This window comes from Phyllosticta citribraziliensis, assembly GCF_038025025.1.
Source record: "Phyllosticta citribraziliensis strain CPC 17464 chromosome Unknown J3D65scaffold_3, whole genome shotgun sequence".
NCBI classification, from domain to species: domain Eukaryota; kingdom Fungi; phylum Ascomycota; class Dothideomycetes; order Botryosphaeriales; family Phyllostictaceae; genus Phyllosticta; species Phyllosticta citribraziliensis.
The window spans coordinates 131,192-158,111 of NW_027117340.1; the positions used below are offsets into that span (position 1 = coordinate 131,192).

General features: G+C 58.3%; 9 protein-coding genes across 9 annotated transcripts; 3 read left to right on the forward strand and 6 right to left on the reverse strand.

Annotated features, from left to right (window-relative positions):
* Window positions 1–136: 136 nt before the first annotated feature.
* J3D65DRAFT_237448 (uncharacterized protein) lies at window positions 137–1,925 on the forward strand. The gene is made up of 3 exons (XM_066794724.1): window positions 137–1,009; window positions 1,056–1,646; window positions 1,723–1,925. Exons 1-3 carry the CDS (start codon window positions 326–328, stop codon window positions 1,801–1,803), a joined length of 1,356 nt encoding a protein of 451 aa, XP_066657428.1. The 5' UTR covers window positions 137–325; the 3' UTR covers window positions 1,804–1,925.
* Window positions 1,926–3,913: 1,988 nt separating this feature from the next.
* On the forward strand, window positions 3,914–4,833 carry J3D65DRAFT_237473 (uncharacterized protein). Its single transcript, XM_066794726.1, has one exon. The coding sequence runs from the start codon at window positions 4,210–4,212 to the stop codon at window positions 4,678–4,680; it is 471 nt and encodes a 156-aa protein (XP_066657429.1). The 5' UTR covers window positions 3,914–4,209; the 3' UTR covers window positions 4,681–4,833.
* Window positions 4,834–6,526: 1,693 nt separating this feature from the next.
* J3D65DRAFT_615521 (uncharacterized protein) lies at window positions 6,527–7,117 on the reverse strand (the record flags this gene model as incomplete). Its single annotated transcript, XM_066799335.1, has 1 exon — window positions 6,527–7,117. A coding segment is annotated over one exon (591 nt), but the record flags the coding sequence as incomplete, so codon positions are not given.
* Window positions 7,118–8,011: 894 nt separating this feature from the next.
* Window positions 8,012–9,568, reverse strand: J3D65DRAFT_644488 (serine hydroxymethyltransferase; the record flags this gene model as incomplete). The annotated part of the gene is made up of 4 exons (XM_066802154.1): window positions 8,012–8,975; window positions 9,019–9,383; window positions 9,433–9,483; window positions 9,533–9,568. The coding sequence occupies 4 exons, from the start codon at window positions 9,566–9,568 to the stop codon at window positions 8,012–8,014; spliced, it is 1,416 nt and encodes a 471-aa protein (XP_066657431.1).
* A 907-nt stretch (window positions 9,569–10,475) lies between these two features.
* J3D65DRAFT_237654 (metacaspase-1) lies at window positions 10,476–12,403 on the forward strand. Its single transcript, XM_066794727.1, has 6 exons — window positions 10,476–10,702; window positions 10,744–10,843; window positions 10,898–10,976; window positions 11,030–11,398; window positions 11,443–12,051; window positions 12,101–12,403. Exons 1-6 carry the CDS (start codon window positions 10,596–10,598, stop codon window positions 12,124–12,126), a joined length of 1,290 nt encoding a protein of 429 aa, XP_066657432.1. The 5' UTR covers window positions 10,476–10,595; the 3' UTR covers window positions 12,127–12,403.
* On the reverse strand, window positions 12,029–13,033 carry J3D65DRAFT_615532 (uncharacterized protein; the record flags this gene model as incomplete). The annotated part of the gene is made up of 2 exons (XM_066799336.1): window positions 12,882–13,033; window positions 12,029–12,724 (listed from the first exon to the last, which is right to left on the reverse strand). Coding segments are annotated over exons 1-2 (457 nt in total), but the record flags the coding sequence as incomplete, so codon positions are not given.
* A 361-nt stretch (window positions 13,034–13,394) lies between these two features.
* Window positions 13,395–20,030, reverse strand: J3D65DRAFT_237720 (uncharacterized protein). Its single transcript, XM_066794729.1, has one exon. It carries the CDS (start codon window positions 19,692–19,694, stop codon window positions 13,887–13,889), a length of 5,808 nt encoding a protein of 1,935 aa, XP_066657434.1. The 5' UTR covers window positions 19,695–20,030; the 3' UTR covers window positions 13,395–13,886.
* Window positions 20,031–20,224: 194 nt separating this feature from the next.
* On the reverse strand, window positions 20,225–22,191 carry J3D65DRAFT_665276 (uncharacterized protein; the record flags this gene model as incomplete). The annotated part of the gene is made up of 2 exons (XM_066802830.1): window positions 20,225–21,298; window positions 21,349–22,191. 2 exons carry the CDS (start codon window positions 22,189–22,191, stop codon window positions 20,225–20,227), a joined length of 1,917 nt encoding a protein of 638 aa, XP_066657435.1.
* Window positions 22,192–23,059: 868 nt separating this feature from the next.
* On the reverse strand, window positions 23,060–26,910 carry J3D65DRAFT_237711 (blue-light-activated transcription factor). The gene is made up of 4 exons (XM_066794728.1): window positions 25,807–26,910; window positions 25,213–25,749; window positions 23,779–25,160; window positions 23,060–23,729 (listed from the first exon to the last, which is right to left on the reverse strand). The coding sequence occupies exons 1-4, from the start codon at window positions 26,687–26,689 to the stop codon at window positions 23,457–23,459; spliced, it is 3,075 nt and encodes a 1,024-aa protein (XP_066657436.1). The 5' UTR covers window positions 26,690–26,910; the 3' UTR covers window positions 23,060–23,456.
* Window positions 26,911–26,920: the final 10 nt, after the last annotated feature.

A 26,920-nucleotide genomic window follows, 5' to 3' on the forward strand; every position in this document is an offset into this window, starting at 1 on the left:
GCAACTTGCGGGCGCTGCCGAACACGAACGACTGTGAGGGGCTAGGCTGATTGACGGGTGTAGAAGTAGAACCGCTGCGCTTGTTGGTATTTGTAGCTTACTCGCTTCTAGGTTTGGTTTTGCATCTGAGGCAGTTTCGTTTGCTTGTGGATAAGAGCTAGGACGATTTCATCTTGGATTGGGAAGCATTGGCTGATTAGTTGACGAGAGTTTCGCAAGTGTTCTTGCCGCCACCAGCCTACGACATTCGACCACCCGGCTCCGTTGGTCAGACCTGCTATTCACAGTCTTCCGACTCGACACGCCTCAACCCACGGCAAACGCAATGCCCATCAAGGACATCACCATCGTCGGCGCCGGGCCGTCAGGCCTGCTCCTGGCCCTCATGCTCCTCCGCAACCCAAACAACCCCTCCATCACCCCGCCGCGCATCACCATCATCGAAGCGCTAGACCTGCGCGGCGACACGCGCCCGCGCGCCGCGTACTACGGGCCGAGCGCCGTGCCCGAGATGATGCGGGCCGGCATCCTCGACGAGATCAAGCGCCGCGGCTACGTGCCGCGGTGGATGACGTGGAAGAAGCTGTGGAGCGCAGAGCGCGCGGCGGCCGTCAAGGGCACGCCGCGCGAGGCCGAGGGCGGCGCTGAGCTGTTGGGCACGCTGGATTTGGATTGCGGGTGGGATCGGCAGGCGTGCTTGCCGCTCGATGCGCTGAGCAGGCTGATTCGGGAGGAGGTCGAGGCCGAGGTGGCTCGGGGCCGTGGTGAGTGCAAAATTCGGTGGTGCGAGAAGGTCGTCGCGATTGGAGAGGAGGGCGAGAGGGCGTGGGTGGACACCGAGGCGGTCGAGGGGGAGGGAGACGCTCAGGGGGCCGAGAAGCCGCGAAAGCGGTACTACTCCGACTACGTCGTTGGCTGCGACGGGGCGAGCAGCACAGTCCGCCGTCTGATGTTTGGCGAGAACAACTTCCCAGGCATGACATGGGACAAGCAAATCATAGCAACCAACGTGCGGCGCCCCTCCATTCGTCCACGCATCCACTGACACGCCCTAGGTCCACTACGACTTCTCGCGCTGGGGCTACCACGACATCCAATTCTTCATCCACCCCGAGCACTGGCACATGGTGGCGCGGCTGACGGCAGGCGAATACTGGCGCGTATCGTACGGCGAGCGCAGCGGCCTCTCGCACGACGAGCTCGTGGCCCGCTGCCCGGCCAAGTTCGCCGCCATGTTCCCGGGCCACCCCTCCCCCAGCGAGTACAAGATCACCGGCTTCAGCCCGTACAAGGTGCACCAGCGGCTGGCGCCGGCGATGCGGCGCGGGCGCTTCGTGCTGGCGGCCGACGCCGGGCACGTGTGCAACCCGTTCGGCGGGCTGGGGCTGACGGGCGGCATCGTCGACGTGGGCGGGCTGTACGACTGCCTCGCGGGCATCCACGAGGGCGTGGCCGACGACGCCATCTTGGATACGTACAGTGATGTGCGACGGCAGAAGTACCTCGATGTGACGGACCCCGTCAGCCGCGAGAATATTCGGAGGCTGTTTGATCAGGACCCGGAGCAGGCGAGCGAGAAGGATGAGTTTATCAAGCTGATCAATCGGGCGGCGGCGGATAGGAAGACGCAGGAGGAGCTGAACGACGTAAGTTTCTTCCCCTTTGTTCGTCGTTTGTCCTCTCTTTTGGCATGCGTACACGATGACTGACAGCGCCTCGCAGTTCATGCGCGCCATCAAGTACGACTTTACGCAGCACTACAAACGCAGCAGCGGGTCAGGTGCGAGTGCTGAGAAGCTCTAGATCCGCGGCGTTGTATATGCATTAGTATATATCAGCATCTTCTTCCAACATGCCTAGACCGCGTCAAGTCATCCACCATCAACGTGCAACGCGTAGAAACTCGTCGAAACTGGAGAGTGTTTGGGTCCTGCGAGCCTAGCCACGGCATGAAAACAGCGTGCAGAGCCTGCTTGACCGTCTCAGCAGACGTCGGACGAGGTGGTGACATCATTGCCCAGGTACTTACCATCACCACTCACTCACTTCACGATTCTCCCAGCAACAGCTGTTTCTCGCACGCTGCAGTGCCCCTCTCGAGAGCAGTTCCTCTCCTTTGCACGCAGACTCCAAGACCACATCCGTGACATTCAAGGAAGTGACGTCGAAACAGAGGTCGTCGTTCGTCGTTCGTGTCGCGCCACCCAGCCCGCACGCACGCACGTCCCAGCCCTCTCCTCCCCCGGACACGACACGCCACACCACACCACGCCACCCCCTTCCAGCGACCCGACATGTCCCGACGCACCCGTCCTGCCACACCACCACCTCAATCAGCGCTCCCGACCGTTCCCGACGCGCATGGAAAAGCTGGAGACGAACAGCGGAGCAGACTAGAGACGCGATGAGTGAAGGAGCTCGTGCGGCAGCGGCGGCGGCGGCGGCGGACACAGACGGGGTGTCTGTCTTTGAGTGTGGATCTTATCTGCGCAGATCGTGTATGCTTCTCGCACAAAACCATGAAGCAGTCGGCGTGCGGCGTGAGGCTCAGGCGCAAGGAAGGTATGAAAGGAAAGTGCGTGCAGCAACACTACCATCACCATTCACTCTCCGTCCCTCGTCTTCTACGCCGCCGTTCTGCTAGACATCGTAGGAGTGAGAAGATGGGACGGCAAATAAGGCGGTGATGGTGGTGCTGTATGTAGTTTGAATTGCCGTTTCAGACTGCGCAGCAGCTGTGCTCGAGTGAGCTGATGCTGGTCCCGTCCTCACTCTGCCCTGTGTCGTGATTGGCCCGACACCGAATACATGTAGGCTCTGCTGAGAGTCACGCGAGCGAGGGCTGCGCTGCGCCACACCCAGCCAGCCCTATGCACGCACGCACGCACGCACATTTTCAGCGTGTGCAGAAATCAGGAGGCGCGCGTGTACTTGCTCGGAGCATATCGGAACGCGTGCGTAGTGTGCTGTCTGTCTGCTGAGGTCCGAGGCCGACGGGACGGGACGGGGGGACGACGAAAATAGACGATGTGTCGAGTTCGTGCGTGCGTTATCGGTGTGGACTCGCGTGTTGTCGTTGCCGTCGTCTCGTTTGCGCGCGCGTGTGGGGAGATGCGTGAGTGATGCGCGTGTGAGATGGAATGACGCTGGCTGCTGCGCTGGCTGCGAAGGAAGAAAAGGAGGGAGGGTCGAGGTGCCTTACCGCCCTACATATGTACTCTATATAACCACACGCCAAGTACCTACATGACTCTCTGTTCTGCATCAACACACAAACACACGTCTATTGAGAACTTACCTACCTACCTTACGCGCACGATCATCATCGACAAACGACCTGCTCCTGTCGGTCAATCAAATCCACACCAAATCCAAACAAACCACAAACCACAAACCACACCACCAACATGGCCTCAACACCGTCAACCGCCTTCATGGCATGCAGCGAAACAGGCCACTGCCGCGCCCAGCGACACGACATGGACATTGAAACGCTGACGGCGCGCCTGACGCAACCGCAACACCAACACCAACACCAGCACGTGGTACGTTTCTCCTCTCTCCTCTTTCCAGCCCATCAATCCATCCTACCTCTCTCCCTCTAGCATCAGCCAGAACAGAGCAGAGCAGCCAGAGCAGCCAAAGCTAACAGCACACTGCTAGCACCCCGCCAACACGCACTCAACCACAGCCTCAACCACGTCATCAAGCGCCGTCGCGTCAGGCGCGAGCACGCCGTCCGCTGCCAGTCTGTGGATGAATCCGCGCGTGTGCAGGCGCTGCGGCAGTGCGGGGGGTGCGGTGTGTTTTTAAGCGGTCGTTCGACGTGGCGTGACATGACACCACACCACACCCCGGAGAGAGGGAGTCAGGGGGGGAAAGAGGGGGAGGGGAGAAATGGATGGGGAGAGAGTGAAAGACGGCGGGGAGGAGTGGTTTTGATTTTGATCTGGTGTTTTTGGAGTTGAGTACGCATGAATGGTGCGACGGCGTCGGCGTAGAGCGATGGAAAGAAGAGAAGGACAATCTGTCGGTCGGTTGGTCGACGCGTCGATTCGAATCGGGCGACAGCGACAGCGGCGTTGGATTTATATGGTATGGGACACGTTTTTTTTGGATATCTGCTTTTAGCTCTGGGTGCGGTAGGATACCGCTTGGAGAGAGAGAGAGAGAGAGAGCACAGCTAGCTCACAGCTCCTGGGATAGAAAATGCATTCTCATCTCTTGCGGTCTCTTTCCTCTTTCCTTTTCTCTTCCTCTTCTCTTTCTCTTTTTAACTCTTTCCCATTTTGGAAGAGCATTTTATTGTGCTTGTCTTTCTTCCAGTGCGTCTCTCACCTAAGGGCTAGCCAAAAGACTCAGCCAGTACGCGTCCAGCCGGAGACTTTTGACAACCTTAACCGCCACGAGCTGCAGCATCTCGGCAGCAAAGTCGCGCACTTGAACCAAGAGAAGGATAACAGAGCTGACTTCGTCGGCCAGTCGCGGTACTCGGGCGCCGAACATGCAAGTCCTCTAGCTGCTCACCTGCTGGCATCTCGTGGACGGTTCCAGCCGACCAGCACAGCTGCAGCGGTGGCGGAATGGGCTGCGAGAGGCGCTGCCACCACGGCCATCACTGCCGAAACAGAGCGGCATGGCTTGCGCGCATGGCGCGTGGGGTCTTTTGCTACCAGCTAGCCAGCGCGCGTCGGTCTAAAAATACCGCGTTTGTTGTTTTGGGTGGTTTGCCAAGCTTGGCGGAGCGGCAGGTGGCAGGTGGAAGAATGGAGAAGGCCGCATTTGGCACGAAACGTGATTTGCAAAGTCGAAGACTGCGGAAGACGGGGGAAGGAAGTGGGTCGGCGTGGCGAGAGATGTGCAGACGCAGGACGTGGAGAGACGGCGAAGCAGGAAAATCAGAGGGTCTAAGAATGGGGGTCGGGAATGCAACAGTGGAGTAGGTTTGAGCAACGGAAACAAACCTCGCGCAGCAATGGAAGCATATCAGGTACCAACCTGCGCGCGTGAGCACAACAGGATCTGGTGTTGAGCCGTCTCACTCGCAGCGCAGCACAGCGCAGCGGCAGAAGCAGAATTTTCCGAGCGGCGGGGCCCCGCACAGCAGCAGCAAATGGGATTTGCAGACTCGACGATGTGAGACGCCGACGTTGCACGGCAGCCGCCAGGGCCAGATCCGAGCGTTTGGCTTCTGGAGACGGGAGTCGAGGCCACCAAATCGGGAACTCCACGATGGACAAGAGTAGCGCGGGCTGGGGGGGCAGCCCACGAGGCCCACTCCCCCATTGCCGCAGCGCCGCCGCCCGCCGTCTCGGATGCGGGGGAGCAACCAACACAGCAGCACGCGGCGCCCGTGGCTGAAGTCGAGTGAAAATGTTTGGGTCTGGGTGACAATGGCATTGTGACTATGCATCGGCTTGGGCCAGTAGCTTGCCGACGCAGCGACGCGTGGCCGCGCGCGGCAAGCTTCGACGAGCGTCTAGATGATGGGACAGGACTGGACAGGCCATTTCTCAGCGCGAGAGGTCGGGGACCGAACGAGACCGAGTCGTCCAGGCGCGGGGGTCGTCTGATCAGTGGTGGCGACTAAAAATGGCGACGGAGCGAAGGTGCAGGAACAGTAGAGTGCAGTCTGGATCCGGTGGAGCTTGAGGGGTGGCGAGACTCCTGCTCCTGACAAGGCTGGCACGCGGGGCTGAGAGGCGTCAAGGCGTCGGGATGCGGTGAGGATGGGCCAGGCGAGGTGGCGGCGACGTGAAGATGGAGTAGAGTAGAGAAGTGGAGGTCGAGTTGATGGTTGAGGATGGGATGCAGGGTGCCGGCTGCCGTGTGCGACGTCGGTCGTCGGTCTGCAGCTGCGGGCAAGCCAACGACATCACATCTCCACCACGTCCCGTCCGCAAGCAGCAGGCCGAGGGCGAGGCGAGGCGAGGCGAGGCGAGAGGGTGGCGTCGGTCAAGGAACGGGACAAAATCCTTCTGGAACAGGGCCTGACGATCAACCACGGTCGGGCAACGGCAGTGGCTTCATACGGGCGTCGTTCGGGGCGGTCGGAGACGTCGCCACCAGGAACAAAGACCGGGGGAGAGAGAGAGACAACCAATGGACCCTGTCTGTCTCTGGCTTGGTCACACTCAGATCTGCGAAGCCCTCTCCACAGAAAATCTCTGCGCCTCTACCACTCCTACGCAGCTCTTCCAGGCTAGGCCCCGGGCTGACATGGTCTCGCAATCCTATATAACGCTGGCCGCAACTCGGTCTGGAGCTGCATCGACATCCTCTCCACGCTCACTCACTCTTCAATCAAGCAAAGCAATCACTCCCGCTCCCGCCTCCAGACTCCACATTCACTCGCTTCGGCCAGCAACAACAACAACAATAACCGCAACAATGAGCGCCAACACCTCCTTCAACAACGCCGCCTTCGAGGCCGAAAAGGCCGCCATCACCTCCTACGAGGAGAACTGGGTACGTTCTTCCCTCACCCTCACCCTCTCTCCTCAACCCCAACTAACAACCCCATCAGGACTCCTGGGACGGCCCCGTCTGGGACTGGCGCAGCACCAACGTGCCCGCCGTGGCCCCGGCCGCCAACAAGGCCCTCGACGCCGTCAAGCAGCAGCAGCGCCCCGGCCTCTCGCGCAACCCGTCGTCCTGCTCGTCCATCGCCTCGGTCAAGAGCGACGACTCGGACTGGTACGCCAACGCCACGCCCGCCTGCTCGCGCTGCGGCCATGGCTCCGCCACCATGCACGTCTGAGCGTGTCGCGGCGAGTCGACGAGAGTCGCTGCCTTCCTTGTGCTCCCCTCGTTCTCTGTCTTGATTGATGATGAGTGAGGGAGGGGAGCAGTGGAGTGGCGCTCCACGACGACGACGACGACGACGAAAAGAAAAAACACTTCGCGGCATCGGGACCCCCTCTACTTCTCCCCGGTGCCGCGACAGTGCCCCGATGATGCCGACCCCGTGCGTGGCATCAGATGACGAGACGAGCAGCAGCAGCAGCGTCAGCAGCGGATTCCCAAACCCAAAAACCCCTATCATCATCATCATCATCATCATCACCTGTTTTTCAGCCCGATGATTTCCGCATCGCATTGCATCGCATCGCATCATTTACAGTCCGCGAGCACTTTGTTGCTATTTAGACCATTCAGAGTCAAAAACCACACGGGGCGCTACCTAAAAGAAGAGACGATGAGCGGTCCTTTTCTTGCTTTTTTTTTTGGTTTTGATGTTCTTTCTTTACTATGAGTACATACATATCCTGCATATACCTCGCTACTACTACTACTACTACTGGCACATGGCATTCCTCTCTGTTTATATCAATCCATCACTTCATCACTTCACCAACTACCTCAAAGCGTGCTACAGAACTTTTCGTGAACTGTGACTTGAGCCGCTTGTTGGTCTTGCCTTGCTGGATGGCTGAGTGATGTCGGCAGCTGGCGGGAGGGTGGGCAGGCAGGCAGGCAGGCAATCAAGATACAGGCAGCAAGCGTGCCATGAATGCTTCACTGCACTCGCCTTTCACAAGTACGGCACCTGCCTAGTTGGTTTGCACCACCACCGTCTGAGAACAGAATTGAGAATTGTCGTCATGTCATGTTTTCTATCCTCACGGCTGGTTAAGCAGCCCACTGCCCATCCTCCCACGTCCACACGCTCAACGCAATCAACGAGGATATACGCGTGCATGCTGCATGTGCTGAACCCACAGAATCACACAAGAAAAAGCAAGCCATCGAGAATCATTTCAATGACAACAAGACTGTTTGTTAGATGAACGCCAAAAGATCCCCCTCCTTGTTCCGCCAATTGTACTCCCGTAAATGGACGTTGAAGCCACCATCAATCATCTCGCTTGATCGGTCGTCCAGCCCCCCTTTTTGTTGAAACACACCCACTGCCTGCCTGCTTGTCATGCCATCAAAACCGACTCTGCTTTTTGCCCCGTGCGAGTCGGAACTTTTTTTGATGTGAAGGAAATTGTTATGGGTACAGAATTTACACGGGAAGGGGGAAGGTGACGGCCCAGGCGGCAATCTCCTTCTTGAGGTTGTTGATGTCGTCGACCTCGTGCGACGCCACCCTGGCCTTGAAGTCCTTGAGCTTGTTGGCCTCCTTGGGCAGCTCCGCCTGGATCTTCTTGCACAGCTTGATGCACGTGTCAATGTACTGCGCAATCTTGTTGAAGTCCTCCTCGCCGAGGCCGCGCGAGGTCATGGCCGGCGCGCCGATGCGGATACCCATGGGCGTCAGGGCCGACTTGTCGCCGGGGGTGGTGTTCTTGTTGCAGGCAATGTTGACCTGCTCGAGGACGGCCTCGACACGGGCGCCGTCGAGGGCGACGGGCTTCAGGTCCAGCAGAACCATGTGGTTGTCGGTGCCGTCGGTGACGAGCTTGTAGCCGAGCTCCTTGAACTTGACCTCGAGCGCCTTGGCGTTCTTGATGACCTGCTGCTGGTACTGCTTGAAGTCGTCGGTCTGGGCCTGCTTGAGGGCGACGGCCAGAGCGGTGATGGTGTGGTTGTGCGGGCCACCCTGGTGACCGGGGAAGACGGAGAAGTTGATGGGAGCCTCGAGGTCGTAGAGGACGTCCTTGCCCGTCTTGGCGTCAGTCTTCCTCACGCCCTTGCGGAAGAAGATCATGGCACCGCGGGGTCCGCGGAGCGACTTGTGGGTGGTGGTGGTGACAATGTCGCAGTAGGGGAAGGGCGAGGCGTTGACGCCGGCGGCGACGAGACCGGAAATGTGGGCCATGTCCATCATCAGGTAGCAGCCAACCTTGTCGGCAATCTCGCGCATGCGCTTGTAGTCAATCTCGCGGCAGTAGGCCGAGGTGCCGGCAACGAGGACCTTGGGGCGGTACATGAGGGCATTCTGCTCGAGCTGCTCGTAGTCGATGAGGCCAGTGTCGAGGTTGACGCGGTAGGGGAAGGTCTCGAAGTAGGTGGAGACGGCAGAGATCCTGACTGGTTAGCTTGGAAGGATTGGCGGGTCGAGCGACTTGCTTCTTCTGGGGAGTCTGGTAGCCGTGGGACAAGTGACCACCGTGGGGCAGGTCAAGACCCATGAGCCTGTCGTGCGGCCGCATGATGGCCTGGTAGACCTGGAGGTTGGCAGGGCTGCCAGACAGGGTCTGGACGTTGACGCCCCACTTGGCGGGGTCGAGGCCGAAGGTCTCGAGAGCGCGCCTCTGGCAGGTGAGCTCAATCTCGTCAATGTGCTCGTTGCCGCCGTAGTAGCGGGCGCCGGGGTAGCCCTCGGAGTACTTGTTGGACATGGGCGAGCCCAGAGCATCGAAGACGGCGCGCGAGGTGACGTTCTCGGAGGCGATGAGCAGGATGGACTCGCGCTGGCGCTGAATCTCCTTTTTCTGCGGGGTGTTAGAGGCATCGAGGCGAGCGGAGGGGTGGTGGTCGTACCATGATCTCAGCAATCTCGGGGTCAGTCTCGACCAGAGACTTCTCCATGAGCTGCAACGACGAGTCAGCGGGGTGCGTGGCAATGGCGCGGGACACTCACGTCCTGGTGGGACTTGGGCAGAGCGTAGGACGACATGGTGGGCGATGGATTCAACCTGCGGAAGCCGAGTTGAACAGAGGGGTAGGGTATGTAGTGTTGGTGGTGGAGAGAGAAAGAGAAGCTGCGGCGAAATATTTCACGCTGGCGTCGCGCTAAGCCTGGCCGGCAGCCGATCCCGGATCTACCCCGGGCACTCGACTCGACTCAGGTCGCTGTCTTGAGATGCTGCTTGCAGCAGTCGGGCATTGAATCCATTGTACTGACGACAATATCAAGAACTCGACAGCCCCAGATTTCCCCGCAATCAGAGCTTCAACTGGGTGGAGTGGGCGAGATCTGAACGGTGATCAGTGCTCTGCGGCATGGCGGCCACCTCCGAGCCGAGGTGTCGACGCAATCTGCACTATACACGCTATAGCAGCCGTCGTCTCTGTTGTAGACGGTCAGCGGACAAACCATTTCTTTATACACATGGTCACCTTCTACTGCATGTGCGACTCCAAGCATGCCTCTCGCGGCGAACCAAGCAGCGTCCATCACCCGTGGATCCGCTGTCGTGCTGCAAGTAACATTGAGTACCTGACCATCCGTCGGCATGTCCGTCCACGGTGCAACATGACGGGCTCAGCTGCTCGCCTGTGATGAATTTTTGGGCCCAAGTAAGGTGCAAATACTATTGCCTCGCTTGTGCGTGCGGCTGGAAAGCCAAGGGCGTTCCTGGCTGATAACGGTCCAAAGAGCAAAGAATGTAGCGCTCGCCATTCTCGTCTTTTAATAAATCTACCGTCAATGGGTGGTTGGTACCGGAGATCGGAGCCGGCATTGGATCCTGGTCACCTCAGTCAGCCCTACCGCGGGGTGTTCATCACTGCCGCTGTCCCGGCCACCTTCTTCTTCCCCTCCTCAACCTCTTCAACGTCCCTCTCTCCCTCGATTTGCCCTTCGACACGCCTACGACCGCATTTACACCCTCGACATCGCTTGAAATCGCCCTCTCCGCGCCTTCCTCGCCCGTCGTCTCCTCGTCAAGCCCGCGCAAGAAACCACACGGCTGCCTGTCGCCATGTCGCAGTATCCCGGCCAGCAATACCACGGTGGTTATAACGCGCCCCCTCCCCAGCAAGGGTACGGCGCTCCTCAAGGCTATCCGCCGCCACAGCAGTACGGGCCGTACGGTCACCTCCCCTCATCGCGACCTCACTGACAGCAAGCAGCCCCCAAGGACAGTACGGATACCCTCCGCCCGGCCATTCGCCCCAACCCTACAACTACGGAACACCGCCGCCTGGTCAATTTGGGGGATATCAGCAGGTATGCGTCGAGAGCGCAAAAGGTGGCTGTACACTCGGTGCTGACGCGGCCTAGGGACCACCACCGCCCCAGCCAGGATATGGCGGTGGATACGGTGCTCCACCGCCGCAACAACAACAATATGGAGGGCCTCGTAAGGCACAATCGTTCTTCACGCCTCCCGTTCGGGTAGCTAATGTCCCATAGCCCCCAACAACTACGGCGGTCAACCTAACGCTCCGCCTCCACCTCCACAGCAGGCTCAGTCGTTCGGCCATGGTGCTCCGGCCGGCTACTCGTTTCAATATTCCAACTGCACCGGTCGCCGCAAGGCGTTGCTCATTGGAATCAATTACTTTGGTCAGCGCGGACAGCTGCGTGGGTGCATCAACGATGTTAAGAACATGAGCGGTTACCTCAACCAGCACTACGGCTACAAGCGCGAGGACATGGTCATCTTGACCGACGACCAACAAAATCCCATGAGCCAGCCTACCAAGGCCAATCTCCTGCGCGCCATGCATTGGCTGGTCAAGGATGCCCAGCCCAACGACTCACTCTTCTTCCACTACTCTGGTCAGTCTACCTACTCAATGTCTAAACACATCTAACAATTGTAGGACACGGTGGCCAAACCAAAGATCTCGACGGCGACGAAGAAGACGGCTACGACGAAGTCATCTACCCCGTCGACTTTCGCCAGGCGGGTCACATTGTCGACGACGAAATGCATCGCATCATGGTGGGGCCGCTCCAACCCGGCGTGCGCCTCACCGCCATCTTTGATTCCTGTCACTCGGGCTCGGCTCTCGACCTGCCGTACCTCTACTCGACACAAGGTGTGCTCAAGGAGCCCAATTTGGCCAAGGAAGCCGGCCAAGGTCTTCTCGGCATTGTGTCATCATATGCACGCGGCGACATGGGCGGCATGGCAAGCACGGCTCTTGGCTTGTTCAAAAAGGCAACCTCTGGCGGCGAGACGCGGGAACGCAACCTGCGGACCAAGACGTCGCCGGCCGACGTCATCATGTGGAGCGGGAGCAAGGACTCGCAGACGTCGGCGGACGCCAGCATCGCGGGCCAGGCGACGGGCGCCATGAGCTACGCCTTCATCAGCGCGCTCAAGAAGAACCCGCGCCAGAGCTACGTCCAGCTGCTCAACTCGATACGCGACGAGCTGCTGGGCAAGTATGACCAGAAGCCCCAGCTGAGCTGCAGTCATCCTCTGAGTAAGTCTCGTGCCAACACAACGAACTCGCTTACTGACGGCGTCGACAGACACGAACATCTTGTACGTCATGTGATGTGGGCGAACAGCTCCGTCGCTGGTTACTATCCAGGTTCCTCGCCTTGTTTGCGCTGCAGACTAATTCCCTGGGTGTGCTAGGTTTGTCATGTGAATGAATCACCCTGCACGTTGCGCGTACGCGTTCAAAAGATTTTTCGTCTGCTTGGTTTGGTTGGTTTGGTTTGGTTTGGCACTTTCTTCGCTTCCGGTCGATCGATCACCGCATGTTTGCATGTACAGAATCTAAAAGAACAGACGACACTACACTACACGCCGCAGACTGACTCGCGGCATTATTGGATCGAGTCTCGCCGTCTCCTCCCGCACGGGTTGCGGAGTGGACGGCGGCGTAGTGGATATGCGAAGGATGGATGGATTTGGTATTGCGTTGGTCGTTGTTTGGGAAGAAAGATCTGAGTGGAGTGGACAGACAGACTGGACGGGCGGACGGGCGTTCTTTGGATTCAACGCTTCCACGGGCGTTTTCTTCCTCTCTGTCTTTCTCTCTTGCTGGGATCTTTGGTCTTTTGTTACTTTGTTTATTGGAAGAGCAGAGCGCGTGCGTATGAGATGGGTGGGTGGGTACGTCGCCGTCGCCATCAATACAAACAAACGTACGTACGTCTGCGCAAAGCCACGTTGATTTTTCTGAGAGGTGACGGACTGTGCGCCAACATTAAGCAATGCAGAAACTCACCGTCTTCTTGGGTTGATGATGAGACCGCGTGGCATAGTACAGCACAACCCGTAAACCCAACTAACACAACGCAGCACGATGCAAAAAAGACAGGCAGTGTAGTACCCTTCGCCACCGTGTCGGACAAACAAACAAACACCAAGTGCCACTCGGGGGAAACCCACTGTTCTTCCGCACAGACATACACAGGCGAAGCTGCAGCACGGCGCGGCACAGAGAGAGAGAGAGAGAGAGAGGGGGGGGGGAGACGGGGAGGCGCGTTATATACCCACGAGAAACTCCGACGTCGCTCGCCAGACCGCTGACAGTCGACTCACTCGCTGCTCAGCTGCTGCTGCTGCGAAGAGCCGAAGACGGCGACGCGTGGGAGGGGGAGGGGAGAGAGTGACGTACGTGGTGACTTGTTGTGTCGTGCTGGCTCGCGAAATGGCTGACTGTCTTTCTTATCTTGTCGCGTGGCACGTGTGAGAGCAGAGCTCTGTCGAGCGAGCTGGGTTTATTTACATACATACACACATGCGCGCGCAATGGGAGCATCTATATGTTCATCCCTCCCCCTCCCCTCTACTTCTCCTCCTCGCCCCCATCCCAGTAAAAAGCCGCAACATAAACACCACAATCAAGACTTTCATACCATGGTTTGCTCTATCCTACGCTATCTGATGCTATACCATGCAAATGCAATGCTATTGTCTCTATCAAGTATGCATTATGCCGTATCTAGTACTCAATACCTCATGATCCATGATCGATATCCCCAATATTCTCCACGCCCATACCCCTTAGCCCATAGCCATACCATGCCATGGCCACACCATACCCATACCCAGCTAATCATCAGCCAATACCACCACCAATACCACCACCACCTCAACCTCTCCCTCCATCACATCTCCAAAGAAAAACCAAAGCGCAGAGAAAAGAGAAAATGCTGACCGTAAAGAAACCACTCCGTAAACATGCAAGCAAGCAAGCAAGCAAGCTAACACAGCCAACGACAAACTCGTCGTCCGTCGCCACAACAAAACAGAAAAGGAAAGGAAAAGGAGAGAAACCACACACCACACACCACACAAAACTCAACCCACCATCTCCTTCTCCTTCTTCTCCACTTTCTCACCCACACCCACACCACCCTCCTCCTCATCACCATCCCCATCAACATCAACGGCGCCAACAAACTTCAGCGCCGCCAAGTGCGCCGGATCCAGCGACGCAACCGACGAATCGGTATTCGGCTGGCCCAGGCGCTTCGACTCCTGCTGGCCGGGAGCGCACGACGCCTCCGCCTGCGTCTCGTGGTGGGGCGTAGACAGCGTCGATTGAGTCGACCGCGTCAAGCCATCGGCCGCGGCAGCAGCAGCACCACCACCACTGCTGCTCGCCTCCTTCTCCTTCTCCTTCTCCTTGGCACTTACACTTCCACTCGCACTGCCACTCGCACTCTGCGCCACCGTCGCCGTCTGGGTCGTAGAAACAGTGACAGTTCCCGACGGCGTAGCGTCCGCAGCCGCAGCATCGCCATCAGCAGCGCGACCGCGGCGCGAAGGCGGGCGAGAGCCCGGACACGACGACGCGCGCGGGCGCACCGAGCGGCGCGAGCCCGCGGCACTGGCGTTGGCCGTCGACAGGGGGACGAGGCGCGTGGTGCTGTTGGCGCTGGCGCTGGTCGTGTACGTCGAGGAGCGGCGGCTGCTGCGCGCGGCGGCGTTGCGGCTGGCCGTGGTGCTGGGTCTGCCCCTGGCGCTGGCGGCGCTGGGCGCAGTGTGAGGAGGAGCATGGACGAGGTTGGACGGCTCGGTCGTCGAAGAGGTCATGGTTGGGACGATGACTGTCACCGGCACCTTGGTCGGCGTCAGGTGGTGGAGCTTTGCAGGAGAGGCGCTCTTGTCCCTCTCGTCCATGTGGATGTCGACATCGACCTCGCGGACGCGCTCGAGCTCGACCTGTCGCTGGACATGATTGCCGTCACGAAACACCAGCTCTTCCCTCTCCCTCTCCCGGACAACCAAGACGCTGTCCCTACCATTGCTGCCCCTCCTCTTCTCCCTCTCCTTCTCCGCCGCCGCCGCCATCAGCAAGCTGCGGCCGAGACTGAACCAAAAGCTCTTCAACTTCTCGAGCATGCGCTTGGTGCGAAACTCGACGCGCGACATGCCCAATCCGCCGGGGCCGCCAGGTCCGTCGACGCCCCTGTTTGCACTCTGTCCAGCTGCGGCTGCAACGGCAGGCTGCACGGCCGACGTGGTGCCAAAGCGAGGACGGCTCATGACCACGCCCGCGTCGCCGGCTCCAGAAATGCTGCTGCTGTCGCCAGTCTTGCCACCACCACGGAGCGGAAGGGGCAACGAAATGGGAATCGGCAACAGCGAGAGCGTACGACCGCTGCGAGTAGAGGGCTCCTCCGTCGTGACGGCTGAAGGCGAATCGCGACGCGTCGACGGCGAAAGAGTAGGTAGTGGACTCAGGGGCGTGAGGTAGGACGTGCTTGCACCGGCACCGCCAGCGGACGAGCCACCACCAAGCGGAATGAGGCTTGACGCCGTGTCAGTCACTGGAGTGGGATTCTTGCTGTTGGCATTGTTGCCATTCTTTGCGGAAGTTGCGGCGATGGAAGGCCCGGCGCCGGCCAGCCTCAAACGCAAACCAGTCAGCCGCTTCCTCAGACCACCCGCGCCCTTGGTCTGCGAGCTGTCGTCGGAGAAGAAGCTCCGCACGTCGTCAATATTGATGTTGAAGCGACCCTGCGGAGGAGTGAGGCCCGTAGTGGGATATCGATCACCAGGGTCGACCGGACGCGTGTCTTCGAGCGAGATGGACGGATGCGTCAACGTCGGATTGGGAGACAAGGTGCGGCGAGCCAAATAGACGTGCGAGTGCGAGTGATTCGGGTCCGAAGGGTTGCAGACATTGTGTGAATGAGAATGGTGCGAATGGTGCCGATGCGACGACTTGATGCCCATTCCCATTTTGCGCGTCAGCGTTCCCAGCACACTCGTGCAAGGCTTGCTGGGACCAGCTGCCGACTGCCTGCGGCTGTTTTGGCGACTGTGCGTGTTTTTGAAGGTGTCGTGTGTCGACGTACTGTCGGCGAGCGTGCTGTGCGACTGCGCCGTGACCGTCGTCGTAGGATTCACATCACCATGGACGCCAATCGCATCGGCCGCATTCTTGATTGTCGCATTCGTAAGGCTGTACTCGGAAGCAGATGACGATGCCAGCGTCGAGCGATCGCCATCGCGGACGTGAGCTTTGATGGGGAAGCTAATGTCAATGTCAATGCCCGAGGGAAACTTGACATTGGCCAGGTCCCAAGCAGAGCCGTCGTCCGACTTTTTGGCGGTGTCAATCTCGTTACTGCGGCGGAGGTGGACCGGGAGCGGGGCCTCGAGCTCTGCCATGGGCGTCTTGCGTCTGGCCTTTTTGTCGTCATCGTCGGCCATGGAAATTTTGCGCTCCTCCTGAGCACTCTTGTAAGAGGCCGACGAACTGCTCATTTCCTCGACACGATGGCAGCGAAGCACGTGGCCATCTCCTTTCTCCCTCTTTTCCTTTTCGCGCATGGTGAGCTCCTCGTAAATGTCATCGTCAACCAACACGAGCGAAGTCTTGCCCGGCAGCGGCCGCAGCCTCCGCGACGACTTCATGTTGTTCAAGAGTCCAGGTCGCTCGCCGACATGGCGCACGTCTTCGACATCAGCCTTGAGCTCATCATCTTCAATCATGTCCTCCACATCCTCGTCGACATTCTCGGAGCTGCGGTACTTTTTGAGCGACGGAATCAGCTCAGAAAGGCGCGCAGTGAGACCGGCCAGGGACGGAACAGAAAGCCTCTCCACCTCCTCAAGCACCTCTTCTGGGGAATATGGCCTAGAAATGTCGCGGGCAGACATGGCCGTTTCGCTGCGCATAGACAGCACCTCCGCCTCCGTCTGCTGCTCGGGCTCGGGCTCAGGCTCGGGCTCGGGCTCCTTTTCAACCTCAACATCTGGTTCAGGCTTGGCCACCTCGGCCGTCTCGGTGACAGGAGTCTTGGGACGAAAGTCGGGTACGCGGTCCGTCGAATCCAAGCTGGCAAAGAAGCTGCGGTACTTTTCGCGAATGGGACCCAGCGAGGCTGGCCGCTCTCGCAGCAACTCAATCTCGACGTCAAAATCGGGTGGAACACCGTCCAGCGACAACCTACCGCCGTCTCCAAACGCTTCGCTCAACTTCTCCAAAAGGTCAATCTGGCTAAAGTGCATGGACGGAATCAGTCTCGACTCGACAAGCGCAGTCTTGGGTCGCTTGGGTGATTTGAAGACTGGCGCAGACGCTCGAACTGATGGCGTGCGAGACACGAACAGCTCCTCGATCGAGGTTCGGCGCGCGGAGCTCCGTCCAGGCAGAGGAAATTTGAAGCTCATGGAGGTGCGCCGGCCCAGATCAACCGAGCTTCCAACGTCTGTAGCAGTAGCGGAGCCGCGAGAGTATGGAAACTTGAAGTTTTGAGACGCTCGAGTCGATGCTCGTTTGCTGAGGTCCGAAAAGCTCTCCTCGCACGATTCCTCCTTGACGTCCGACAGCTGGCTTGGGTAGCGCGGAGGGTTCGACAGGCGAAGATCTTTGGCAATCGAGATGGTCTCGTTCATCAGTGAGCCGCGCGACGGGTACTCCTCATCGGCTTGGAAAGCCGTGTTGTTGACCGTCTGTCGCCTCAGAGGCCAAACCAAGTGCGTCGTCGTGTTGCTCTCACGGGAGCTGAAAGATTTGGCCGGAATGGACGCCGGGCTGCTCGACTGCTGGGTGGCGCTCACTGGCGTACCCTCATCGCTGTACATGACCGGACTGGGATCTGGAGTGTCATACTGAATGTCAGGCTGTGGCGTGAGAGCCTTCGCAGGCTGAGCTGGAAGGTCAACCACAACGGGCGGAGAGATCTCTACATGGATCCTGCATTCTGGTGCTTGGTCCTCGACCTGGCCAGAACCGAGCGTGGGCGCAGAAAATCTAGCCTCGACGTCGACTTTTGGACTCTTGGGAACTGACAAAGACTTGGCCCGTCCAAAAAGTGAACGTCCAGTAGACTCCTCCGTAACAACCACGTCTTCATCAGGACTGACATTTTCAGGGGTAATGTCCAACTTGACCTGAGGCTCCGAGTCGTCGACGCTGAAGCTCTCAGTCGAGTCGATCGACCCCTGCGTGACTGGGACAGAGTATCTGACGTGAAAATCGACAGCCGAAGCACGATTGTCGTCCTGCGGTCCAGACGAACGAGTCTCGGTGCTGTGACGCAATGGGGCATCGTCGCCATCCGACGAGGCAACACCGGGGCCGACTTCTGGCTGTTCCTGTGCCGTTGACATGGTGCCATCAGATGACACGCTGGGTGCGGGACTGGACGGAATTCGGATAGGTTCCACCTTGGCTTCCACGGTAATTGTCGTTTCGTTACCGTTCGTGGTTGACGACGGTTCGATGACAGACAAAATCATCTCTCTGGTAATTCTCTTGGGAACCGGCTCGGCAGGCAACTCGACCGCCTCGCGCGGAGGTGTGGGCACGGGTGAGCCAGGCAGCTCGAATATTTCAGGTCCGAGTTCCTCGATGGGAGTCACTGGATTTGCAGGAGTCGAACTTGAGGACGATCCGCCACGGCCTTCAAGAATGTTCTTGACATGGTTGACGAAGCCGCCAGGTATCACGCTCGCCGCCTCTGCGGGGGCCTGACTGGGACTCTTTGGTTCTTCAACGGCGAAATGCTCACTGTAGTCGTAGTAGATGAGCTCCTCGCTATCCGCGTGCTCATCGACTGGCGAATTGGGGGTGTTGACCGTGTGCGGGCTGTTTGGTTGGATCGTAACTTGGGCCTCATGTTGAAGCTTGGGAGTCTGAGGCGCCAGTGAAGCTCCCGAAGACGGAATATCAGACTCTGTGCTCTGACTGAGCGAGGTGCCTGGTCGTATGGCCATCGGCTTCAGCAGCATAGGGTGCGATCCGCCCGGAACAGGACGACGGCGGGGCACAGCATCATTGATGGGTGAAACACCCATAATGGTTGGAGTCGATCGGTTGAAGTGAGCATGCTGATATGGCATGTGGGCCAATTCGTGCGGCAAAGGCGAGAGTTGGATTGCGCCCTGGAACGCTGCAGGCAAAGGCTGCATTTGGCCCATCTCGAGTGGCATCATGGGCGACACCGGAGAGTTTCTGGGTCTAGGAATCGACGAATGGTGGCGAGGCCTTCTGGACTGAAGACCGGTGACGTCGCTCATTGCAGGTGACGGAGAGCGATATCCCGGACGCTTCAAGCGAGTAGGGTAGCGGTAGGGAGAGCGAGGCCGCTGACCAAGTTCAGGGTGCCTGAGAGAGGCAAAAGAGCGAGGCTTGGACAGCTTGTGGGCCGGTGCGTAGTTTGAAGTCAGGGAGAACGAGCGGCCATCTTTGGAAAGACGAGCAGGAGGAACGAGTGGCGAAGCTCCCGGAATGTTCATCTGCGTGGGAGACAATGTATCTGGAAGGAAAACGGGGGCATTGAGACTGTTCGTCATGGAACGTCTGGGAGCCGAGGAGGATGAGGGACGCGGGTGATGACTCGACATGCCATTCGTAGTTTGCGTATGAGAAGAGCTGACAGATAGACGCGAAGAGGCATTGTTGCTGCGTCGACGATGGGCTGGACGCATGTGCGAGGTCCTGGACCCCTTTCCAAACGTCATGCCAGCAATGTCCCCGAGCTCGGTTGAGGTACGAAGCATGCTCATGACGCCAGTCGATGAAAGCAGGTCTGATTGTGCCGAATGTGCGGCCTGCTGTCTGCTGCGTTTGTCTCTAGAGCTGACCGAGGCGTTGGAGGCCCGGCTCGCGCGTCCGGAGACGTTGGGGTCGAGTTCGGTGAGAGGCATGGTGCCTTGCCAACTGCGCGGGTATCCAATTCAAAATCAAAACGCCGCAACGAGGTGACTGGAACGAGCGACGAAAGGTAACGAGTGAGAGTGGATGGTGTTGTGTCGAATGCCAGGGCGAGAACACGAGGAGGTCGTAGCATCCCAATGAAGAAGGCGTGATCTCAAACTAACGCAAGTCAGCTGCGGCCTCACTCGTGTCATCTGGAGCAGTCGCAAAGCGAGGCGGCTGAGATCGGGAAGGACTCCACGGTGTTGCGAGATGGAGGAAGGGTCTACCGTCACTCAAAGTCATCTACAAACAAACCGTCTACATTTCCGCGCAAGGATGCTACAAGAACCGAACCAGCTTTTGTTCCTTTGCTCGGGCCCTCAAGAATGTTCAGACGCCGTCTAACCCCGGGATGTGAAGTTTGGATTACAGAAAAACTCGTCGATTCATAGACACGAGAAATGAGACGCCGCTACCAGTAGGAAGGGGTATCCAAAAGATGTCGACATGTAAATAAACGCCGGATACTACTCGTTGATCATTCAGCTTCCTCCAGCGTGGGTCCAAGCCTATTTCCACCGTGCCTAGATCTGCGGAAAATGTTGCGAATGGATTTCAAACTGCCTCTCTTTTGTTTGGCAGGGGAATTGGACCCAGATGTGGTTGGACGCGTCATTTCACTCAGAGTCGAATTGGTGGCGTTTGTGTTTGTCGTCGTTCTCGAGACAGTCGCACTGATTCCTGATCGTATCGAGAGCGCCGGCGGCGTGCTCCGCGGCGAGCTGGACGGGAAGAGGGCGAACCTGGGCGTGTTCGAGCCGCTATTTTGATACCCTGTGCCAGGCCTCGATGATATGCTGGCAGGGGCAGTGAGCAACTCGGGCTTGCGCTCATCTGAAGATCTTGAAGATCCCGACGATCCTGACGAGTAGGCCGAGTCGACCTTTGGTGAGCTGGGCTTCTCACGTGAGAAGCGCTTTCGGAATGGATTGCTTGATCTGTTGGAGGTGGGTCGTTGCGGCGGCGGCTGTGCTTGCGTGGATTTGGGGCGCAAAGACGAAGGTTGCTTTTGCGAGCGGGCTTGCAATGACGGAGATGGCGAAGACGAGAGCTGCGAACGAGGCATGGGCGCAGGTGATCGAGCTGGCGAGCGCGATCTCGGCGTAGTCGCTCGCGAGCTTCCGGCCGAAGAGTTGATGGCATAAGGCGGAGGGATGGGCGTTTCTAGCCGCGGCTCCGGCAGCTTCTGGCGCCTCTTGTCTCGATGGGGCACCGACGGGACATTTTCAGAAGACGCCACGCTGTGCATGCTGCGCGCCGGACTCCTTGGTGGTAGGCGAGGATTTTCGAATCGCTGTTCAATCGGGACCATATGAGCCTTTTGCGGTGGCCTCGATTGCGACCTGCGAAGCGTGGCTTGGACGGCGGGACCTGGGCTGACGGAATCTGGAGCACGAGGCAGAGGCTTGTCTCCGGGAATCGGGGTCGTCCGTGGAGTAGCCCAAGCAGAAGACGGGGGACTGGCGAGCCGCGGTCTCGAGTCGTTTGACCGCGAGCTGGTCGTCGACCTCGAACCCGGTCTTGCATCCGGATCATGTGACCGGGCCGCGAGCTGGGGTGTTTGGTTAGCTAGTGTTGAAACATGCGGGTAAACAAACGTACCACGCTTCTCCTGCTCGCGACGCCTGCTCTCTTGGATATCTCGTTGAGAATGCTGCCCAGCTGGACCAATGCGACGCCCAGATCGTTGCCCTTTTGCTGCAGGGTCCCCAAGCATTCCAGCCAACCCTCGGAATTCTGGCACATGGCCATATAAATGCCCATGATTTCCTCGTCGCCGTCTGCCCACCCACATCCGATGGTCGCGAGGTATTTGGACAATTCTCGAATCGCCTCGATGCCCTTTTCGACGTCCATCAACGAATCGTTCATGGCCCTGGCGGTCCGTTCGACAATCTTCTCAATCTTTTCGTTGCCATCGACGATGCTCGTGCGGAACTGGAGGTCGTCGAGCATGATGTCGAAGATGTTGACGTGCTCCAGCGGCAGCTTGAGGTGACTGATGCGCTCCTTGATGTCGACCAGGGCCAGGTCAAAGTCTTCGGTGGTGCGCTCCAAGAACATGTCGAGCTCTTGCACGTGCCTCTTGAGGATGTTGCTGACCTCCTTGTCGCTCTTTGCCAGTTGCTGGTTGAGCAGGTGGACGCCGAAGCTGATTTGCGCGACCAGCTTCCACAGCGGGTGCCACTTGGCGGTGGGGTTCTTCTTGCGCCATCGGGCGGTATACGAGTCGCTGTAGTCGTCGTCCTCAATCAGGCGTTGCCTCCTCGCCTTTGCGTCATCGAGCGTGTCTTGGTCGTCGCACTCGACTGCACGATGGGCCTCGACGATGGACTCGTCAAAGGCGCCCTGCATGCACGCGATGGGGTGGCTGGGGGCGCGGTCGAGCATGGACGAGTCGTCGCAGTCGTCGTCAGGGTCCTGGGAGCCATGGTTGTAGACCATGGTCGACGAGAGGGGCGGGTTGAGGGTGGCAGCTCAATGGCAGTCACAGAACATGAATCATGTCACAGAGGAGGGAGGAGGGAGGAGGGAGGGGGAGAAGCGAGAGTGGAGAGCCACGACGACAGGACAGGCGGAGATTAGGAACACAGGATGGAAAACATGTCGCGGGCGGGGGGAGAAGATGAAGGGAGGTTATCGTGAGGTTGGTGTCTGTCTGCACCCGAGTGAAGGAGCGGAAGATGATGGGTGGATGGGGATGGGCGTAGCCAGGCGTGGGCTGGTGTGGCCCTGGCGGGATGGGATGGACAGGGCAGCGTCCGTGAGAGGGCTGGGTCTATTCGTGGAAGGACCCCCGCCGGGCCCCAGGGCGCCTCCAGCTCGTCTCTCGGCTCGCCTCGCGCTTAAGAATCGTCTTCTGTCGCCCGTCAAACTAACACGGCCAAAAGCCCTTCCGCTGACGTCCGAATCTTAATTCCCACCGGCACCGTTTCACTGCGCCCTCGAAACGCTCCTCCAGCTCCTCGTCCATCTCCCTGTCCATCTCCCACCCTCACTCGCGTCTGTCTGTCCGTGCACGTCAAAACATGGTCGAACCAATGCGCAATGACAATGTTCCCGCCAAACACCAAGCCATGTATATATATCGAGGGCCTTCCCTTGTCCATACAATCATTGTGTAAATAAAGAAACAGGAAAGAAGGAAAAAAGAAGAGAGCGGCGCCCACACATGTCCGCGCTTGCCAGCATTTTCCCGGCCCAATCAACAAAAAAGACTGCCAAAAGAATAGACTGACTCTGCTCCACCCCCTGCCAGCTCAAACCCGCCCGTAACACAAACCTTGCTGCTGCCCGTCCCGCCCTCCGGAACCCCGGCCCGCCTTGCGCTCCCAACCCTGCTCAACGCCTCGCCAAATCACAAAGCAGCCCTCCAGAAGAATGAAAACTATGTGTGAGGTACATAGATCAAAAAAAAAAAAAAAAAAAAAAAAACACGTGTCTCGGCTAGACCTTCTAGTAGTAGTCGAAAATGGGTATCGAGGGAAGCCACGTCGGCTTCATGAACCACGCAACAGTACAATCCACATGACTGGTCGTAAAAGAGAGATGGAGACGAAGAGATGGCCGTCGTGTGTCGTGGTAAAGGGAAAAAAGAAAAAGAAAAAAAAAAAAGGGACAGACGATGGGAAATAAATCATTCCTCTTGGAAGCTTCGACTTCCCGCCAAATGTCGTCGAAATGGTCGTCTCAATGTGATTCGGTCGTCATTACTCCGTGCCTTCCTTCTCCTCGTCGATCTTGGCTGGACGGCCAGACGTCCCGGCACTCAGAGGTCCGAGGCCTTGCGATGCTGCCGCCTCCGTCTTCGCAACCTTTGCCGGTTGAGTGGGACGGGGCTTGTCGAGCGCCGATGTATGATTTGACTCGTTTTGCGCCAGGTGCGACTGAGCAAGAGGCGACGCACTGGCCTTGCTGGCCTTGTCGCTGCCAGCCGACTGGACAGAATGTTGAGAAGTTGTTCGAGGCGATACACGCCCGTTCTGCCTTTTGTCAGACATTGTGACTCTGTAAAGACGTCGATCACTTTACCTGCTTGGCCCAGCGGAGCCCACAGCTATTGCAAAGATCTCTGTTGCCACTGGGTCCTCTCCGCCACTCGGGCGTCACCATGGTGTGGCAATTGGCACAGTCTTTTTGGAGCTGGCCGGCTCCCTTTCTCCGCTTGCGTTTCTTCTTGGCCGCCAGTAGGCTCTGCACTTCTTCGGCGAGCAGTCGGTTGCGCTTCTCCATTTGCCGGAGCTCATATTGCCAGCTCGTGCTCCTCGTCGTTCGGAGTTCGTCGAACAAGTTTTCTTCTGCGGCCAGACTGGCGTCTTGGTGGCCCAGTTTGAGCCCGTTTTGCCCGGCATATGTCATGGCAAATCCATCCGTCGTCTGGTATTTGCTGAGGGTGGTCATGTGCGAGCTGACAGTCTGACCAGACGCCGTGCCGGGAGTGCTTCCTGCACCACCGACCGAATTCGTCGTCGCTACTGAGCTGCCAGAGTCGCGCTCGTGTTTGGGGTAAATGCTCGGTCGGTTGTTGTTGGTGGAGCCACCGCGCGTAAACTTGAGAAGCCTGGTCTGCGCAACGAGGAACGTAGGCTTCTGTCCCTCTTGGGCATCTCCTGGATACAATGTCGTGAACGCTTGAAGAACCTGGCCTCTCCGGTTGATCATTTCGTGCTTGACCGAAGCCTTTTTGCCGGTTCGTGCAATCTCGAGGATTCGGTAAAATTCTTGCTTGGACTCTTGCCGCATGAACGATTGAATGCTCGTTCCGATGAGATCCTCGGGTTGTCGGTCGAGGAGGGATCTCACGTTGGAGGCAACGAACAAGAACATGCCAGACGTGGACATTTTCGTCCACAATTCATTGTCTCCAATGCCCCCGGCCGCTTCAATGTCGCGCCTGCTCAAGGCGTAGACGGGCCTTTCTCGTCCAACAAGGATGATGCACTTGCGCCCTTTTCCTTGTTCCGTGTGCAGGGATCCATGTCCTTCGAACCACATGTAGCCGCTAAGCTTTCGCCTGATGCGAAACACGACGTTGACCGACGAGCCAGTGGAGGTGTCCTTGAGCTCGCGAGTGACGGGGACGATGTCGGACGGGTGGCAGACGGACGAGAGAGCGGTGCCAACCAGTTCCGACGCTTCGTACTCCAAAACCTTTGCCGCAGATGGCGACAGATAAAGGAACAGACCCTTGAGAGACAGCACATGGATGACGTCGTCGGTGTTTTCGAGTAATGCCTTATCCCACATGCGTTTAGAAGCGTCGCTTTCTCCATTCACCAACGTCTCCAGTAGCGCGGAAACGTCGTCGCGCGGAATAGTCTGGCCCAGATCCATGTTGTGACTTGTGTCAGGCTTATTGAAAACATATCTTGGCAAGCCCATAGACCGCTGGTAGTTGATGTTGTACGAGCCATCTGCAACAGGGATTAGCAACCGTCCAAGGCGGGGCAGACTTAGCGCACACACCGGGATTCTTGTTCGTCACCGAATTCGGCTGCTCGACCAGATCGACCTGGAAGCCCACAAAAAACTTGACGACCTCGCTGTCGTCCCAGGTGATGGGAATCATGGTTAGCAGATTCATGAATGGCTGGCCTCCTCTTCTATAGTTGATGAGGCTGACTTGTGCTTCTTTGCGGCCGTTGATCATGTTTTTGAGGTAGAGGACGGCGTCGTCCTCGGTGTATTTGCGCTTTATTCCAGCCTCGACCTTGCCGTCAGGCGACTGGAGAAATCGACAATTCCGTCCCAGAATCATGTGCCTCGAGTAGCCAGTCAGGCGCTCAAAATTTTCGGAGCAGTATACGATGGGAATGTCGTCCTTGTCCGCGTCGCACACGACGAACGCGCACGAAAGATCCACGGAGCCAATGTTAATCTCAGGCTTTGGTCTCGTAGCCACTCTCATGAGAACTCCGAGCATGTCGAATCCTGTTGATGAATAGACATTTTTGAACTGTGTCTGCATGTGTGGCCGGTTGTGCATCGTTGACGGGAACCCGCCTGTTGTTGGAATCAGTCGTTGGTCGTTGTGCTGTTGTTGGTAGTCCGCCGTCATACCTGTTGAAGCCCAGGACATTTGCGTAGGAGGTTCTGGACCGAATGGAGCATTCGAGGTGGGGGCGTCTGGTAATGTCTGCGGCTGAGACGTTGCGGGTGGCGGCCTTGACGAATGTGCGCCCTTGGGGACGCTCTGTTCTCTCGAATCCCTTCTGGGCAAGTCTGGAGACATGCTGTTGTGTTCTGAGCCGACGTTAAGGTCCATGCTTCCAGGTCCAGCGCTCCCCCCAGGGTCTTGCAAGGCTGCCTGCATCGAGTCGTTCATGTCCTGGCCAATGGGAGAGCCCATCATGGGCGACGCGAATTGAGGACCTGAAAACATGTTCATCGGCGTACCGTCACCCGGCATCATGGAGTTGAGGGTCGGATCCGCCATGTCCATGGACATGGGCATTCCAGACTGGACGTATGGGCTGGTCATGTCCATGTCGAGTCCTGCGGGAGAGGCGTAGGAGCTCGGAGGGCCCATGGACGTGTAGGTTTGCTGTTGACTCTGATATCCCGTGTCGATGTTCAAGTGGCCTGCGGAGGGTCTGCGGCGCTGGAAAGGGGCGGTTCTTCGATAGGCGTCGCCGACGCTCTCCATTGACGGCGCCGTGGTCGCGGGGTCGAACTGGTACTGGTCCAACTGGCCCGAAGCTTGACCGCTGAATTCCATCATCGAGACCCTCCGCAGGTCGGCCTCTAGCTCGGATTGGCGGGTGTTGGAGCCATACTGGACGGGCACGCTCTGGCGGCGTGCCACCTTGGAGTTTTGGTTGACAATGTCGTCGAGAGATTGGCCGCCGACGATGCTGGGGCTGATGCCGTCTTGGTTCATTGAGCTTCCGCCCATGATGGTGTCCCCGGTTCCGCCCTGATCGATCGGATAATAACCGTTCATCGCTGCGCTGCGAGTGGGAGATCGATAGAGCTGGGATGCGAACGACCGAGGATCGATGGAGATCACCCGCTGGTCCGCCGCATGAAGGATCGGAGCGGGCCGTACGGCCAGAGTGATCGCGTGCAGGAGGTTTTTGGGAGGAGTGGCCGGGGTACACGGGCGTGCGGGCGGTTGTGAGATCTCGAGGTTTTTGCGGGGCGTAGGAGGTTCTCAGAGTTATCTTGTCGACCG